This window comes from Stegostoma tigrinum, chromosome 14, assembly GCF_030684315.1.
Source record: "Stegostoma tigrinum isolate sSteTig4 chromosome 14, sSteTig4.hap1, whole genome shotgun sequence".
Classification (NCBI taxonomy): domain Eukaryota; kingdom Metazoa; phylum Chordata; class Chondrichthyes; order Orectolobiformes; family Stegostomatidae; genus Stegostoma; species Stegostoma tigrinum.
This window is the reverse complement of record NC_081367.1, coordinates 44,659,611-44,675,976: the sequence shown is the minus strand read 5'-3', so window position 1 is coordinate 44,675,976 and position 16,366 is coordinate 44,659,611. Positions and strand designations below refer to the sequence as shown.

Here is a 16,366-nt window from a genome sequence, read left to right as displayed (position 1 = left end):
ACATGGTGTATGGTTGTGAATGTCACATATTTGATAAGTACTGTGAATGACAATTCTATTGTCAACATGAATCGAGCACTGATCTTACATATTGGTAAAAAGACAAATTAGGAGACGAGCCACATGCACGATGTGAGAACTTGATAAACAGTGGTAAGGCTTAGAATAATTTAGGTGAATTATCATAATTGGTTCAGTCATTTTAATGCCAGTTTAGAAATTTTCTTTTTATGTATAATAAATGATCTTAAATTTGTCATCCTTCTGAATTTTCCATTTTTCTGAAGACACCAGCTGACCTTTTATGAACTAACTTGAACATCCAGGTGGGATCTTAATTTAATTCAAAATAATGCATTTTAAACAAAGCAGCAATTGCTCAGTACTGCACTGAAGTGTCAGCCTAAAGTCTGGTGCCCTTTATCAATGACATTTTTTTTCCATTTGTGCGGCACAACTCAACTTTCATTTGGAAAGTTGCTATGAATACGATGCAAAATAATCCCCTAAAATACCTCTGTTCCCCATGACAATCTTAGAGTAATGGGTAGGTTTCTGGTACAAGGCTGATGTTTGTTATTCCTTGAAGTGTTCTAGCTATAGTAACATTTGGTTAAACCGACTATGCTTCCTTCAAATTGAATGAACTAATAGTTGGGGCTGTACAAAAGAGAATGACCAGGGTGAAGCAGACAAAGAGTTTAACTGGGTATCAATTATAGTGGAATCAGTCAATCTTTATAATCTCCTCTCTCTTATTTTGTACTAGCGGAAATAATTTTCAGATGGGGAATCTTGTGCACTCTCTGGAGGCGAGTTTGGTAGCTGAAAGGATGAGGTTGTGGTCTCCACCTCCACCATGATGCAATGGCCTTCCTACCTCGTAGCCAATTAAGGCCTTAGGTGGCTAATTAATGCCCACTTAAATGTTTCATCCTGCCACTACTTGTATTGACCCAATGGGGAGCTCGCAGGAAGTATGACGCGCAAACCCATGTGGATTACAGGCAGGTTTCTGAAGAGGCATCCCTCATTCAAAGGTACTCAGTGCCTGATTAAGAGATGTATCTGTCTCCCCTGCAACCCCTAAGCCGCTACCTTTTTCCTCTAGGATCTAGCTATGATCTTAGGTCTTGAGTGTGATGCAGATAGCAACCATCTATTCCTTGTCCTGACTCAGCAGTTGCCGTTCGTGGGTATGATTTCTATTTTGGGTCCTTGATACTGGCTAAGGCCACTGCTGATTTGTCAAGGGCCTGATTGACATATGATGTGATGAGTCTACTGGTAAAGAAATGACACATGGTTCTTGCCAGTTCTTTAGCCAGCGGCCGAGCCTCTGGTTACCTCCACAAAATTTTGCTTAGTAACCCGACTATCATCATAACACTTTCCATGAAACCAAAGTCGACACAGTGTGGAGCTGGAGGAACATAGTAGGCCGGGCAGCATCAGAGGAGCAGGAAAGTTGACATATTGGGTCGGGACCCTTCATCAGAGCTGGGCTTTTTTTTGGTCGGCGCAAGGGAATGAATGTGAGTCCTTTTCTGTGGCCTGACCATTTGTCCTCGTGAGGGGGAGGTCTGGGGTGGGGGATGGTAAATACCCGGCAGGGTGTAGGGCTGGGGCTGGGTTTAGAGCTGGAGCTGAGAGTTGGGGTGAAGACTATCTTGGGAGTAGGTGTGTGTATGGGGATGGTAACATATGTGGACGCAGAAGTGACGTTATTGATTTTGGTGGCAGAAGCAGCGTCAGCAGCGGACGTGATGTCATTGGTGTCAGCGGCAGAAATGACGTAGTTGATGTGAATGGTGGAAGTGCCTTCGTTGACAGCATCAGTGGGAGCGGCTGAGGTGGCTGCATGGCTAATAGCGCTGGGCAAATTAAGAATGAGGTTGTGGATAGGGTTAGGGTTTAGTGTGGTGGAGGAGGTCTGTGTTTGGAGCTCAGCATGAGCAAGTTTGGTGTACTTATAGTCCTTGATGTCCGATAGGGCAGAGAAAAAGCTTAGGTTGACAGTGTGGAACTGGACTTCCCCTGACTTCCCCTTAGCTTGTGCATCAGCGCATTGCTCAGTGTAGCCCTCAATCATAAAGACAGAATAGCTAATCTGTGCTAAATAGTCTGATTTCATCTCAGGCAGCAACTGCAGATTATACAAACAAAAACCAAAATTGCTGGAGAGCCATTCTGAGGAAGAGTCACTGGACCCGAAATGTTAACTGATTTCTCTTCACAGATGCTGCCAGACCTACTGACCTTTTCCAGCTCTTTCTGTTTTTGTTTGAGTCTTAAATGTGTTATTTTCAATAGTTGTGGAGCTTGCTGATTCTTGTTGTCTATCTAATGCATAAAATACTTGGATCATTGAGAGCTTTTGGGATTTCTTTGAAATCAGACTTTGGTAGACATCAGCCATTTCGGAACAAAAGGAAAAGAAGTTCAAATTTGTTTTCCAGCTTTTAAACACTTGACAAATGGTCACTAGACTTTGAACTGAACCTTACATGTTAAGGCAAACACACGAAATAGATTTTGTGTGCACTTGGGTATAAAACCATTACCATCATAAGGAGGAATATAGAACTGACATAGTTTATTTAGCAACAAACTACTTTTACAAAATTTCTTTTTTATAACCTCATCACAAGTGAATAGAATTCTGTTTCTTGTTATGCAATAAATTTAGTCATCTGATTAACAAACTTGTTGTTCTCTTGTATATTGAAGACAGCCTGAACATCAGTTAAGTTTTCATACAAATTCTACATGGTAGTCTCAATTCAGAAAACCAGTTTATTGGGAAGATTTGTGTTAAACAAGTATTGAGCATTAAAGATGAGGGTTAGTGCCTAGTAATGTTTCAGAGGAATGCCTAAATACCAATTATTTTTCCTTTACATTGATTATCATATTCTCAATGCCTGTAGCTTCTTGAACATACTGTAATTAATACTGATAAATTAAATTTTCAATTGGAACACATGTTTTGGATTCAGTCAAATCCATTTTGACGTTAAGCGCCATGAAATTCACTTCTTCCTTCTCTTGATATATTCTGGCCAGATCTGGTGATGGATGGCTAAACCAAATATGTACCACTTCAGAATTGAAGGAGCAAAAATGGGGGTCACACTGGGGTAATGACTAGGATGGGAGAGAGTATCTGTTTTGCTGGGGACAAGGGCATCAATTGTGAGGTGAGGGTAAATCTCCATAACATCTCCTTTAGCCTTTTGGCTCCAGTAGATACAATTCCATCATAAGAATGGTTTCTCTGTTTTTTTTTTGTAAATATTAATTTGGTATGGCAGATTTTTAAATATTGATAAATTTTTGAAGAAGATTTTAAAAGTACTTTTTAAACGTGCTCTCCATTTTAGAACACTATAAATGCATTCAAATAATTCAGGACAAATGCAGAGTTTTAAGTGTTGTGTGGTATTAAATTCACTACTGTATAATTTTACAAACAAGAATATAGAGATTTGCTGGATTGCATAATGAAAATAGATTACAGTTGTGAAGATAGTTGATTTTTCACACCATTGCAAATTTATTTCCATCCATGACACTTTGTGCAAATTTTAAATTGATAAAACATTTACTAATAACACATTTGGTAGCAAGATTACAACTGGTCTGTAATATCACATCATCGCTGAGATACTAACAGAAACATCACTATTTAAATTAGTCCTCTTTACATATGTTCTTAAAAACAGATAATGTCCTCTCAAAAATATTTCATAATATTGAAGAATGAGTTGGAGTTCAAGGATGAATATCATACAGTTTTGCATATCTTATGAAATCTTTAATTTGGTAGCACACACAGGTATTTACTAAACTCTGTTCACGCAATGATTTTTAAGTAAGGTATTTGCATTTCAGGAGTGGCAGAACAATTTGAGATTGCAGAGGCTAAACTCAAAGCGTGGTCGTCTGTCGATGGCGATGATTCAAATGATGACTCGTATGATGAAGATTTTGTACCAACTAGTGACAGCACGCTGCCAGCTGGTAATGGTCCCTTTCAAATCACTTTTTTGTTCTGCTATCATTGTATTGGTGATCACTTTGTACTGAATTATATGATGTTGGTGCTGCTGTAGACGTAACTGTTCTTCGTGCTTTTTCTGTGTTTTCATGATTCTCCTTACATATATTACCTGTGTCCATTCAAGTATGAGTGAGGCAGAAATAATATGGAGCCAATTAAACTATTATTATAATTCAAAACATGTTTGTAAATAACAGCATCTGCACTGTCATGAATAATCTTTCTTGTTCTGTCTGTTTCTCTTAGTCTTTTTTTTCCTATCATTTGATTATAATTCTGATACTTTTCAAGGCTTATTTACTGTTACTGTTATTTTTCTAACTTTGCATGTCATCACGTATTTGCAATTTAAATCTCCCCCCAACATCTTCCCACTGTCATTTTTCAAAGGGCCCTTTTTATATAAAAACAAAATGCTACAAATGCAGGAAATCTGATGTAAAAACATAAATTGCTGGAAAAACTCAGCAGGTTTGGCAGCATCTGTGGAGAGAGAAACAGAGTCAAGGTTTCGAGTTCCAGATGACTTCGTCAGAACATCTGAAGTATTGTTACATGGCTGGTTGTCACTGTATGTTGCATAAGCATGATTCGTGTGTGATCCTTGACAGCATCTGTATGTAGGCTATCTAATTATGGAAGACTTCACAACTAGGATCATTCTTTCCCCTTGTTTAACATCTAGGCACAAGCACTGCCAGTAGAGGGCCATTTTCTAATATCAGAAGAAAGAGACTTATCAGTTTTCCTGACTTTAATGTGGGCCCTTGAAACCAGATGCATCATCTCTGTCACATCAGGACTAGATTTCTCATTCTGCCTTTGCTGATTTCTGACTAGAATTGAAGTGATAAATGATTTAAGAATTGGGTGTACTGCCACCCCATGAATTTTAAGTGTGTCAGATTCTAAGTGGTTGGGAACATGTATAGAATGGATGTTAGAGGTCCTGTGAGCAGTGGGAGCACTACCCATGATCCTGAAAGATTGTTAACAATCTAATACTGGGAGCAGAATTAATTACTTCAAGTACAGACTTCCACTGTTGGAACAATTGAAGAAGTGAGGGCACGGTCTCAGGATAAAACTCTGATAATTTCGGACTACGATGAGAAGAAATTACTTCTTTCAAAGGATTGTGAATTTTTAGAATTCCGCACGCCAGAAGATTTTTAACATCTATTTATGGTCCCTTAGGTGATCAGGTTGAAGGCTAAGACCATCCATGATTAGATTGAGCAATGGACCATTATGATGGGCCATTATGGTCTAATCCAATTCTGGTATTTTTATACTGTGATTGCTGAAAAAGGCTGACAAATTACTTGTGACATAAGCTTCACCAGTCTTTAGCCATTGTCCATGTGGTACATCTGGAATGTTTCTATTGATACTCTGTGAAGCTGAAAGAAATCAATAATTTTGACTGTTACACCTTAGAGTTTGGCCTCTGATAGTAAAACAAGGATTGATGGTACCAAATATTCAGTTCTGCAAGCATTGAGGCTTTTTAGGGAACAGTTTTGATAGGGAAAAGTTAAAAAATATGTTTTTAATCATTTATTAGCTTTCTAGAATGCATTCTGTCTTTTTCAGATTTTATCTTTAGAACGCATGATCAAATACTGTATGTGAATGCATTAAATCTCTACCTACTGTATATGACTTTTGTCCAATAATCAAGAAATTGTAGGACTGTAATATCCAATCATACCACTGTATTTCTGAACTGCAATTATCTTATTGTTTCAGATGCAGCTGGACAATACCCCCAACTGAATTATTCGAGTGATATGCTGCATAGCCATTTGTGCAAACTAACAGTGAGACAGGCATCATGTGAGCAGGAAAGTGATTCCTCCCAAACTGTCTCCCCAGAGACCCTTTGTTCAAGTCTGTGCAGCCTGGAAGATCACCCTTTGCTTAAAATGGAGCTGGGGTCCCCCACCGAATTAGCCACAAAACTGTTTGGTCAGATCAGTGCAATGACTGATCACAGGGACACGATCACTCAGCTGCAACCAAACAGCAACACTGAATGTGCCTTTAGGAACCTTATCTGTGAGGACTCCTCTTATTCTGTGTCTTATGCTGAATCTTGTTTTACCCCAGAGGAAGATGACTTGTCATGCCAAGATTACAAAACCATCTGTAAGAAGGAGGATGGTGAGTATGAGGGACGTAGAAAAGTATCAGACGTTGCTTCCTCAGGTGTAGTATCTCTGGATGAGGACGATGCAGAAGATCACTGAATCCTTTGTGACCCTGGCATGTGTTTCTCCCTTTGATACTGGTCGTGAGGCGTCCAAACAATCGGTCTGTATTTTGTAAAAGACTGTAAAAATAGCCTTTGCACAAATAATTGCCTGAGGTTTGATGCAAAGGTTCAAGCACTTCACAGGTTTGCATGCTATGAAGTGCCAAAAGGAACTGTTTGCTGAAATGTTCTTAGCACGGTATGTAGCTCAAGCTTTGAGAATCTTTCGTACTGATCTTTAAATTACATGCTATGTTATTTTTCATGCTGGAAAGCATTCTCCAGTCACAATGGCATGGCTATGTCTTGTGCTAAAATGGCCAAATTATAATCTTCGTAAAAGATTAAGCAGCTGCTGGAATGTTCTTAAAAACAGACGACATGTCTTTTTAAAAATATTTCACATAAGAGGTATTTGCTTTTAACCTTCTAGTTTTATACCATTCAACATATTATAGTCAGATGATAAATTGATTTTCAATGGTCTAAATGAAAAACATGCAAATCTCTAAATCTTTTAAATTCCCACAGTTGAATCTAATTTTGGATAAAATAGTTTCCACTGATGCAGTAAAGGAAAAGTGCATTATGGTTCAAATTTTATATTTTTGTATTTGTGTCTGCATCTTGTGAGGTATTGCTGTAAATTGGATTGCACGGGGCTTCAGTGCTGTTGCTGTAGGATACTTCTTTGTTATCACTGTGTGATATAGTCTACAAACAAAGAATACTGTGGTATTTCTGACTTTCATTGTCATGCCATTTAAACTGCAAGTTTAACATATATTATACAAGAATAATGCAGTCAATATCCCACTCAAATAAAAGTCACGCGTGAGTGCCTGAAATACCAATTGATGTGGCAGTTTCAAAGCATTAATTTCTAAAAATTACAAGAAAGTTCCATCTGGAAGTGCGTGAATTTGATGACTGTATCGGCCAATGTAATGATGATGATACATGGATCTAATCTATTTTCTTTCAAATTATATTCGGAAAGGTATACCAGGACTCATTAGTTTCTAGCTAGGTGCTTCAATCATTCACTCATGTGAGGAAGGTTTTAATTGGTGAAGGTTCTCTGCCAATGGCTTCCTTTTTTTGTGTTATTGCTGTTTTCCTGGCACGGTCATGGCCTGGCAGTGGAAAAAACAACTTCCATGCAATGTTTAATTGGCTGTGGCTGTTTTCTTGAAAAATTATGAGCAATTCATTTGCTTCAGATTGCCCATAACTATGACTTGGTTACATCTCATTAGCAACCGTTTTGTTTGACTGGGTCTGCCTTTTCGTTTGGAGTTTGCTGGATATGATTTGTAAATGTTCTTAATTTTCCCAAGAAACATCACCTACCTTGAATGCCTGCTAAAATGTTTCAGGGCTTGATATGGCCCAGACTGTACAGCATTAATGTTTGGAGCCCTCACGCCCCTCTACCTGACCCTCCTCAGAATACTGAAGTGGCCTGATTGATTATGCTTTAACAGCATCTCAGGAGAGTTAAGAAAGCATGTGTTTTTTCTCCTTCTAAGACATAGACAAACCGAGTAACAATTGTTACAGACCAAAACTGGGAAATCAAGCTCTGTAATTTTTTTAAAAAGCTGCAAGATCCGTCATAATTTGGCTGTAAACATTTGATCATATTGCCTGATTGTTTTGGATGTACTTGAGTCTGCAACTAAGTAATTGCTAGTCTTTGTCATACTTCCTACTTTTGAATCGAAGTATAGACAGGGTGAAAGTGGATCGTCTTTTTGCTTAAGAGCAGGGCTATTTTGCTACAACTGGGGTTCTAATAAACCTTGCTGAATAAAGCTGTTCAAATTATTTTCCACATAGGCGTTAACAGAGGTTGCAGATCTCTCCATTACTATTTGTGCAAAGGTTTTGTAACACTAAAAATTTTAGAAGTTCCCAGTTCAATGGAAGATGCCACTGTGAATGTTCCTATGAATTCTACTTGCACTCATCTATTTTGTAATATTGTAAATGTAGTATGTGGTACTGTTCTTTAGGATATAACTTGTGTCTTCTTTTGTCTATCATTTTCTTTGTTATAGTAATAATTAAGAATTCCAAATAAACTATCAGTAATGTTTCTTTGTTTGCTTCAAACAGCTTGTTGACTTTTCTTCATGTTTCTTTCAGTATATGGCAGACTTTGAACTTCTTGAACCTACCACTTATGTCTAATTAAATACAAATGTTCTTTAAACATAGAATTTAAATTACTAGACATTCTTTAGCACAAATAATGGCAAGATAATAAAATGTGAGGCTGGATGAACACAGCAGGCCAAGCAGCATCTCAGGAGCACAAAAGCTGACGTTTCGGGCCTAGACCCTTCATCAGAGAGGGGGATGGGGAGAGGGAACTGGAATAAATAGGGAGAGAGGGGGAGGCGGACCGAAGATGGAGAGTAAAGAAGATAGGTGGAGAGGAGAGTATAGGTGGGGAGGTAGGGAGGGGATAGGTCAGTCCAGGGAAGACGGACAGGTCAAGGAGGTGGGATGAGGTTAGTAGGTAGATGGGGGTGCGGCTTGGGGTGGGAGGAAGGGATGGGTGAGAGGAAGAACCGGTTAGGGAGGCAGAGACAGGTTGGACTGGTTTTGGGATGCAGTGGGTGGGGGGGAAGAGCTGGGCTGGTTGTGTGGTGCAGTGGGGGGAGGGGACAAACTGGGCTGGTTTAGGGATGCAGTTGGGGAAGGGGAGATTTTGAAACTGGTGAAGCCACATTAATACCATTAGGCTGCAGGGTTCCCAGGCGGAATATGAGTTGCTGTTCCTGCAACCTTCAGGTGGCATCATTGTGGCACTGCAGGAGGCCCATGATGGACATGTCATCTAAAGAATGGGGGGGGGAGTGGAAATGGTCCTTCCTCTCACCCATCCCTTCCTCCCACCCCAAGCCGCACCCCCATCTACCTACTAACCTCATCCCACCTCCTTGACCTGTCCGTCTTCCCTGGACTGACCTATCCCCTCCCTACCTCCTCACCTATACTCTCTCCACCTATCTTCTTTTCTCTCCATCTTCGGTCCGCCTCCCCCTCTCTCCCTATTTATTCCAGTTCCCTCTCTCCATCCCCCTCTCTGATGAAGGGTCTAGGCCCGAAACGTCAGCTTTTGTGCTCCTGAGATGCTGCTTGGCCTGCTGTGTTCATCCAGCCTCACATTTTATTATCTTGGAATTCTCCAGCATCTGCAGTTCCCATTATCACAAATAATGGCAACTGTCTAATTTCTGCTGTCACTACACTGGAAACAGCAAGACTTAGTGAGGAATATTTCCTGTTGTCTTGAGGAAGTCTCAACAAATAAGCTCGTGGGAATAATTCTACTCTAATATGAATATGCAATTAATGCTGGCCTGTCAAAAATCTCTGTTTTCCTTTGTACTAACAGTATAATTTTTGAATCGGGAGCAGAAATGCAAAATGTAAAGATTAATGAAGAAAAGCTAGGCATGCCACATGTGGAATAAAAATGCACAAAAGTGCTGGGGAGCATATATTTAATCTCACCTATTCATTGAATTCAGAGAGAGAAATCTTATGGACGGACTGGTCCAACTGAAACTACGAAAACAATTGCTGGTATAGAACTGCATGCAGATCAAACAAATGGCTGAGTGAAAGCCATGTTAATTAATCACACACAAAAAATATTTCAATTAGAGAATTCACAAATATTACTAATACCCTATCCTTTTATTTTAATAGAATAATTATGCAATGTAAACGATCAATTTTACTATTAGAAGGCAGACACAATGATTAGTATTTAAAATAGGCATTGACCATGAATACAGTGTCAGAAACAATCTTAATTTCTGGAGCAAAAGCTGTCTAATTACCTTCAACACACAAATAAGATGAAAACATGTTTTGGTGAGTACATTTTTAACAACATTTCAAACTCAAACAGATGTCCTTATGAGAAGATTTGTAGCTCAAGCTGAGGTTCTGGATGTGAGTTTGCTCGCTGAGCTGCAAGGTTAGTTTTCAGACGTTTCGTCACATTCTAGGTAACATCATCAGTGAGCCTCCAATGAAGCGCTGGTGTTATGTCCCGCTTTCTATTTATCTGTTTAGGTTTCCTTGGGTTGGTGACATCATTTCCTGTTCTTTTTCTCAGAGGATGATAGATTGGCTCCAAATCAATGTATTTGTTGATGAGTTACGGTTGGAATACCATGCTTCTAGGAATTCTCGTGCGTGTCTTTGTTTGGCTTGTCCTAGGATGGATGTGTTGTCCCAATCAAAGTGGTGTCCTTCCTCATCTGTATGTAAGGATACGAGTGATAGTGGGTCATGTCGTTTTGTGGCTAGTTGATGTTCATGTATCCTGGTGGCTAGCTTTCCGCCTGTTTGTCCAATGTAGTGTTTGTCACAGTTCTTGCAAGGTATTTTGTAGATGACGTTCGTTTTGCTTGTTGTCTGTATAGGGTCTTTTAAGTTCATTAGCTGCTGTTTTAGTGTGTTGGTGGGTTTGTGGGCTACCCTGATGCCAAGAGCGTATACCTATGCAGCAAATTCAAAAACAATGGGTACCCTATGAACACAGTCCGCCGATTTCTCAGCAACAAACCCAAACAAACAGACAAAACGGGCCCAGAAACCATAACCACTCTCCCCTACATCAAAGCCATTTCCGAAATGACTGCCAGACTACTCGGACTTCCATCAACAACACATTGACTTGGAGCCAATCTATCATCCTCTGAGAAAAAGAACAGGAAATGACATCAGCAACCCAAGGAAACCTAAACAGATAAATAGAAAGCAGGACATAACACCAGCGCTTCATTGGAGGCTCACTGATGATGTTCCCTAGAATGGTGACGAAATGTCTGAAAACTAACCTTCCAGCTCAGCGAGCAAACTCACATCCAGATGTCCTTATAAAATGTGTTACTTAAAAAATTGCTTTGTGTCTCATTATTGGTTCTAGCTATATTAAATATGAAGGGGCCTCAAACCACGAAGAAAATCATTTCTGTTATCATATTCAATCTCCTCTTTGTGATGCAATTTAATATGATGTATCACATAAATGTCTTAAGAGGAGATTATTTTGAAGTGAATGTCTTTTACATTTCTGTCAATGGCTTCTCCACTTCTGCACGTACAGGTTGATTTTTGTTCCATTTTTCTCATGCAGTCCTTTCGTTGTCATCATGTGGAAGTACAGATTTAGCTTTTATGTGTATTCTGTTGCACACCAACATCTAAATCTTCACTTTTCTCACTTTAAAGCCATTGCTGTGCCATCCAGTTCCTGATTGCCATCACAAACAGTGTGAACCATGATCTCTTTGAGTTAAGTAATCACAAGACTGCTTTCAACTCCCTTTTGAATTTACTGTTTCCCCACTGTATATTACAAATCAATCTGTTTCTGAAATAATGTAGTATTTAATGGTAATTGATCTGTATTTGTTTATATCAATCTGTTCACCAAACTGCTTGGTTGTTTAAGCCTGTGACTGACTCCACACACAAAAGGAAGTCTTGGGGCTCTCTAAAGGTCATGTATATGTTGAAACCTATAGTTTCTAAGATATTTTAAAGTTCTGTAAACAAACTCTTTGGATTTAGAACCAGAGTCATTCTACATTGCTGTAAGATAAATCCGAGAAGTAAGATATACAGCTAATGGACAAATATACAGCAAATGGTGATGGGTAGACATAACATACACTCACCTTAAACTTTTTTTGAGTGTAGCCAATGGTGATTGGTAATAGTAGATGTAATTTCCCAGTATTTTCAAAATGTTTTTGATTGGTGCCCAACAATAGACAAATGTATAGGATCGGGGAATATGAAGAGATGTAGGGAGGGAATTCTTGAGGTTGGGGGCTAAACACCTGATGGCATGGCCACCCAAGTGAAGTGATTAAAATCTGAAATCAAGAAGCCTGGGTTCAAATCCCACCTGCCCCAGAGGTGTGTAATAAAACTTCTGAACAGGTTGATTACAAAAATAGGCTTAAAAAAAAGGAGCCAGAATGATATAAATTCTGCTAGGTGTGAAGTCTGTTGGACTGGAGCAGATTTCAAAGAAAGAAAGGGATGGGGCCAAGGATGAGAATTTTAGAATTGATTTGTCGCTTCACTGGTTTCAATGTGGATTGGCAAGCACTGACTGACTGCCAGGAATGATAGATCAGAATGGTTCAGCTTAAGACATGGGCTGTAAAGGTTTGGCAGAATGTGGGACACCCACTGGGAGTGTGTCGAAATAATTAAGTCTGTAGGCCACAAAGAGAGTGAAGACTGCATACAATCTCACAGTCCGGAGGAGATCTATTGTTTTGAATATTTGCATTTCTGTCATGCCTTTTTGATCAAAATTTTAAAAAAAACTTTTTACATGTGGTTATTGTTGAAGTAAAGTGATTTCTTTAGAGTTAAATTCGCACTCATGCTGATTGCACAGATTGTGGCATCTCCATTGTCACTATTTTATCAGTTTTAATTAAATAACCAGTCAGATTTTACCTTCCTAAATTGAGCACACTGCTCCCCCCATCGTGCTGGTGAAAAATTCAGTGTGATGATGTCAGGCAACCTCCTATCATTCTGCCAGTCTCCAAACAGCAGATGGAGGGTAGGTGCTAAAATCAGCCTAATGTACACTAGTTTGAAATCATTAACCAGCCAGCTAATAACCTTGTTAACAACCCAATTGTCTGCAACTTTTCATTAGCTGCTCAATTTTTGGGCATTGGATGCAGGAATGGTTGCAGATTTGTTATGGATGCTAAATTGAGGCAGTACAAGGCCAGTAGGGAAAAACAACCCTTTCACCAGGACAGCGGTTGAATGTGCCATTTGGATGATTGCAGCATTTCACTGCTGCTGCATCATATCTCATCCGATAGTGTTGATTCTCAGAGCCCACAAATTATGTTTTTACAACAAAGCATTTTCTTTTCCTTTGTTCTTTCATTGTATGTGGGTGTCACTGGCAAGACATTTATTGTCTGTCCCTAATTACTGTTAGTTCACAGAGGATTCACAATTGACACCCCTCTGTGAACTAAAACCGAAATACCCAAAAAAAGCACCCCACCCTATAATCTGTAAAAGGAGTGAGAAAAGTGGTGTAACCTGCCTTTCAGCAATTTCCAGTGGTTAAACAAAATAAACCTCTGACACTCACTTTGCAACTATTAAGTAACAATTCACTTATCTAACTCTAACAGTGAACAAATTAACTAAACTATTAACAAACTGAATAAACCCCTTCTAACCACTAACTATTCCCACATCAAATAAGAGTCTAATACTGTACTATTTCAATGAATCCAAGTCTCACTTATATAAAATAAAAATTAAAAAAGTAAAAGTTAGTCTCTTAAAATTACAGTCAGATTATGTGTTTTCCAGAATGCTTTGTGCCTTTTCTTAATCAAATGTTCCATCAGGAATGCAACCTCTGTCAATTCTCCTGTCAGGATTATTAACTAGTTGTGCCATTGGCATCTTTGATATTTAGATGGTGCTTTCTTCAAGACTTGTAGGAGTCGGTGAGAGCCAGTGTTTCTTTCTTGAGGGCTGAAAGCTGTTAACTCTGGCAGATGGCAGTTAGCTCTCCTGTCTTTGTCCAATTGCCCTTTTTTATACCCCTGATGATTGTTGCAGCATTGTCTTCTAACTTGATGATATGCTTGGCCATTTTAGTAGGCAATGCAGAGTCAACCACATTCCTATGGATCTGGAATCTCAAGTAGGCCGGATCAGGTAAGGATGGCAGATTTACCCTGAAAAGATATTCGTAAAGTAGATAGATTTCTACAACATTCGATGATAGTATCATGGTCACCATTACTGAGACTAGTTTTTTTTTATATTCATATTCCTCAGTTTAGAAGTATTGACAACTCATCACTTTTCTTTTCATGTTAACTCTAAATCATAAATGATTATTTTATCACATCTAAAAGCAAGCAGGAGAAAGTGGCCTTGCTGATAGCTCCAACGTAGAAGGAGTACAGGGTAGGGTTTGCATTGGAAAACCTTCTCTTCGTTGGGCAGTCAGTAACTAGCCTTCACCAATGTTTGATTGGATGAATAGAGGCTATCAATGCAGGAGCAAGCAGGCCCCGTTATTTCTGTTCAATCTCCTTCACCCTGCCGAGTCATTGAGTCCAGTCCACTCGATGTGTAAATTCTCTGATTATCCCTTGCTATTTTGAGGTTGCATTTGGTTTGCCAACTCCGATTTGGAGGCATTTCTGAGCATTTGTTTAAGTTCTGTCTATCTGACTGTTTGACATCTGCAAATGTTTTTGCACTTCCCAAAGGTTGTGGTTTTTGTAGTCAAAAATCTTTTGGTGAATTTACCGAGAAGAATAAATGCAGTGAGAATTTCTACAATGTAACACGCTCTTTACATTCCTTAGCTATTGTCTAACAGAGACTGTAGTTTTAAAAATATCTGTGCATGCTGTCACTCAACAGTCAGAAATCTAAAGGTTTAGAGAAACAGAGAGGAGAAGGTAGAAGAAAATCAAACAGGCAAACTAAAGTGTCAAGTTACTTTCTACCATAAATAATGAAAATTCTGAACACAGGAAACAGAATTTTTAAAATATATTCACGGAACATTTTTAGCCAGTAGGTAAAAAGTCCAAGAGAGGAGGAGGACTTCATTTTCGAGCAATCCGTTACGAAACAAGTTGATGGAAATGATTATGATATCGTTAATTTTAAGGTAGTTATGGAAAAGCAAGTTAGACCAGAAATAAATTAGATTTTCCCAAATTGAGAAACTTTGCAAAGTTGCGAAGTAGTTGAATTAAAACAAACTGGAACTGGCCGCCTGAAGGTAAATCAATGCCAGATCAATAGGAGACATTTAAAGGGGGGATAGTGAGGGTTCAGTACAGGCTCATTTCCTAGAAAAGCATGGGATTAAATCCAGAACCATTTGGATGGCAAGGGCTTTAAAGAAGAGAATAAGAAAGGGGAAGTGTTTATGATAGATGTAAAGGGCTTGATATTGCAGAAAACCTTAAGTATGAAGGCAGCAAGGTGAAATTGAAAAAGAAATCATGACAACAAAGAAAATACATGAAATTCTACTGGCCCAATCAAGAAAAAAAAACTTTTTTGTCATACTTAGAAAGCAAGAGCATAACTAAAGGAAGTATGGGACTAATTATGGATCACAAGGGTAACCTGCGTGTGGTTTTGGAGGAATTTGGTTCTTAATGAATACCTTGCAGCTGTTACAAAAATGTACGACAGTATACACATTGCAATCAGGGTAAAATGAGATGAAATTGGCACAAGACCAGAAGGGTTAATGTTTTTGAAAGTGGACAAATACCAAGGCCTATATGAAATACGAGGCTGTTAAGAGAAGCAAGAGAAGAGCTAGTGGAAACGCTGTCCGTTGTTTATCAATCACTCTAGCTACAGGGATAATGCCAGAATACTGAAGGACAACAAGCATTAGTCTGTGTAATCACAGGCCAGTCAGACTGACATTGGTAGTGGGAAAATTATTGGGAAGTTTTCTGAAGGGCAGGACAAGTGTTCACTAAGAATAACATGGATTCATCAAAGAGATGGCATAGATTTGTAAAGAGACAGCTATGACAGACCAATAGGGTTGACTCTCCTTGTCCCCACATGTTTATCAGTAAATTGGCCAGAGTGCAAATGTGCCTGTAAGATCTGAGCTTCAAGAATTTAAAAATATGTTGTTTTAAGTTATCTAATTATACAGAATGTTATCACACACTCTTAGTTTAAATCATAAAAGGGTACACAAGATTTGCAAAGTTCTGATTAGTCTCTGTGGGCTATATGGCTGTCTAATTCATTTTCTGAAATCAAATCAGTGCTTGTAATAGCGTCATGCTGGTACACAGTGCTTGAAAGGTTTGCACAATTATTGTCTTATGGATGTGACAGTATCTTTGCCAAAGGCTTACGGAGGAAGATTTGAAGCTTTGCACGGAGGAAGAAAATCTCCTCCTAACTGAATGTAAAATTGTCTGTTATATTTTGATAGGATACCAGGG

General features: G+C 38.9%; 1 protein-coding gene across 7 annotated transcripts in view; it reads left to right on the top strand.

Moving 5' to 3' along the window:
- Positions 1-8,438, top strand: part of LOC125457999 (protein FAM131A-like) — a 60,309-nt gene extending 51,871 nt beyond the window's left edge. For all 7 annotated transcript variants that reach the window (XM_048542841.1, XM_048542836.2, XM_059651114.1 and 4 more), the window contains 2 exons: positions 3,895-4,023; positions 5,816-8,438. In XM_048542841.1, the coding sequence (XP_048398798.1) occupies positions 3,895-4,023; positions 5,816-6,315 (629 nt within the window). In that variant the 3' untranslated portion in view covers positions 6,316-8,438. The remainder of the gene's footprint in view (positions 1-3,894; positions 4,024-5,815) is intronic.
- Positions 8,439-16,366: the final 7,928 nt, after the last annotated feature.